Source organism: Cyprinodon variegatus, unplaced genomic scaffold, assembly GCF_000732505.1.
Source record: "Cyprinodon variegatus isolate N-32 unplaced genomic scaffold, C_variegatus-1.0 Scaffold358, whole genome shotgun sequence".
Taxonomy (NCBI): domain Eukaryota; kingdom Metazoa; phylum Chordata; class Actinopteri; order Cyprinodontiformes; family Cyprinodontidae; genus Cyprinodon; species Cyprinodon variegatus.
Window position 1 is genome coordinate 504,110 of NW_015150811.1, and position 2,513 is coordinate 506,622.

The following is a 2,513-nucleotide window of genomic DNA, read 5'->3' on the forward strand; positions in this document are numbered from 1 at the left end:
AAAACCAATATTTGTTTCTTTTAGCAACCATGCAGATACTTCTTGTTGAAGCAGAAGCTTCTGTACAAGGAAACCTCAGTATATCACGTGAGAGTTGCCCTCGGCGCTGGAAGATTAAAGAGGATTCAAATACAGAGGCTCTTGAAATTTGGTGTTGGAGAAGAGGAAGAGAAAAAATCAGACTCTACCTCAGGGCTTTGCCAAAGAAATGTTCTAATAATGTCAATACATGCAATTGCCTCAACGTTACAATTGAAAGCAATGATTTTTTGATATGGAAAAATTAGAGTACGAATGCATCTTTAACTAATTTCCAGATCCCTATGTCTCAAAAGAAATCAATCTGACAAATGAACACATAAATAATAATTAATTATTTGAATGATCCTCATTTTTTTTAGAATGGATACATGGAGAGATGTCTGAAAGTTTTATATTTTGTAAAAAATGCTGCAAGACTGAATGTCCTCCTTGTTGTAGAGATACAGACTGTAGACAAAGGTAATGACTTCCTCTAAAACATACTTTTAAACGCTTTTATACCTCAAATGTTTGGGTCTCTCATTCTGTATGCATTTTTTTTCTATCATAGGTTAAGGATTGAATCAAAGATTTCAACAATTGATGTGAAATTTAATAGCAGTTCTGAGTTAAGTGTGACTAACGATGATGACAGTGAAACAGGTAGGCAGTTTTTTTTTTAAGTTATCATCCTGCAGCTGAAAGCTGGGAATTTTTGTTGCTGTTTTTACTTAAGATGTTTAGTTTCCAAATTAATTAGTAAACTGAGTTAAATGCTTTTATTTACTTAATAAAGAATGTGATGGATATAAAACTGGAGATCGACAATATTTCACTCTAGCAATGGTAAAAAGAAGAAGCTTCAACAGAAAAAAAAATTTGAACCATTTTGGTTTAGGACAGTTTATGATGCATGTTTGGCTCTAATTTACACATAAAATGACATTGTTGGCTGCTTCTTTTTTCATTGAACAGATTTCCTTCTTAGATATTAAGTGCTGTGAGTTCTTGTCTTCTTTGTGTTACTATTGATCCCCAAATTCCTTTTGTTTCATAAGTTTTAACTGCGGCATATCTAATTGTGTAATTGTTTGCCATGTTACTTTACAGCAGGAAGTTCCTGGGTTCCAATCCCTGCCTGGGGTCTCTTTGCATGTAGTTTGAATTTTCTCCTTATGCTTGCCTGAAAAACATTTTTTTCTCAGTTTTATAATGGGATATTTGTGTGGAAAGTAAAAAGGAAAGAGATTCATTTAATACCATTTAGAATATTGTGATAGCTTAAATTGAATGTAGAACTCACTCCTTCAGTTACTAATTACAAAGACATCAGTTCCACCCTCCACCATGCAGGGTGAGATTTTAAAAAATGTTGTGCACTGAGTCTGCAGGCGTTTTTCTTATAAGTCTGCATTAAATATTATTTAATGTTAATTTTGACAATTTTTTAATTTAACATGCTGTTAAAAGTTGTCATTTCTTCTATTCTATTCTGGTTCCATAGTTATCGACCTCCTACTCTTTAATCTTAGTGTGTATTTAGCAAAATTGCTAAAACATTGCATGACATAGATGCAATGTTCAAGCCAAGATACTCTAACATTGCTTGTTAGAGCTGTTGTTTTTTTACCGGTATTTCTAACTCAGTAGAGTTTTCTTTTTTAACACACACATTTGTTTGAACATAAGTTTGATATGAAAACATAAAGCCTTGTTTTTATTTCTTTGTTTGTTGCCAAGAAACATTTCTGCAGGCTATAAATGAGACCAACAGCTGGATTAAAGCTCTGCAGCACTGCCGACATTTGAATTCGACCCTGGTTCAGATCACTGATGAGACAGTGGGGTACGAATTGCTGAGTCTGCTAGAGGAAAATGAAGCCTTACAGAACGGATCCTGGATCGGACTCGAACGCTCCATCTTTGGCACCAACTTGGAGTGGAAGTGGACCTCGGGGATCAAAGCTGATTACTCCGACTGGAACAGCAGCTTTTCTGTCGATCCCTTGAACAACCACTGCGGAAAGATTGTTTGGCTTGAAGATTCAGACGATTTCCAGCTGCTGGATGGAAACTGCCATGAAAAGCTACCTTTCATCTGCCAACGTAAGCTTCACTTTCAATGAGAGGCCTTTATATAAAGAGGTCTGCAGTGAGCATTATAGAAAACTAATAATCCTAAGTTTGATCATTGTATTTAATTTCTTCAGGTCAGCCATAATCTCTACGGAGCTCAGAAAACTACATAGATGGATCATCTTTCTGCGAAAAGTACTCTTTAATTATAAAGGGTTGCTCTGGATTGCATGTTTTTTTTTTATGTTAGATATATCGTTTTACATTTAGTTATTTTATTTTATTTCATTTTATGCTTTATATATTTATTAAGCAGCATGATTAAAACAAGCAGTTTATCATCTTTGAAATTTTATTTTTACCTCTTTTTGTATTTCTGTTGATGAAGAAGTAAAACACCCAGAAAAATTAGAACT

At 34.2% G+C, this 2,513-nt stretch overlaps 1 protein-coding gene across 1 annotated transcript; it reads left to right on the forward strand.

Annotated features, from left to right (window-relative positions):
• Nucleotides 1-418: 418 nt before the first annotated feature.
• Nucleotides 419-2,504, forward strand: LOC107091933 (dromaiocalcin-2-like). The gene is made up of 4 exons (XM_015386168.1): nt 419-501; nt 593-684; nt 1,762-2,127; nt 2,232-2,504. Exons 1-4 carry the CDS (start codon nt 419-421, stop codon nt 2,240-2,242), a joined length of 552 nt encoding a protein of 183 aa, XP_015241654.1. The 3' UTR covers nt 2,243-2,504.
• The last annotated feature ends 9 nt before the right edge of the window (nt 2,505-2,513 follow it).

Coding starts and splice junctions, on each gene's coding strand:
- LOC107091933 (XM_015386168.1), top strand. CDS start 419: ATGTCTGAAAGTTTTATATTTTGTAAAAAATGCTGCAAGACTGAATGT. Junction 502..592: donor GATACAGACTGTAGACAAAG/GTAATGACTTCC, acceptor TTTCTATCATAG/GTTAAGGATTGAATCAAAGA. Junction 685..1,761: donor CGATGATGACAGTGAAACAG/GTAGGCAGTTTT, acceptor TTTGTTGCCAAG/AAACATTTCTGCAGGCTATA.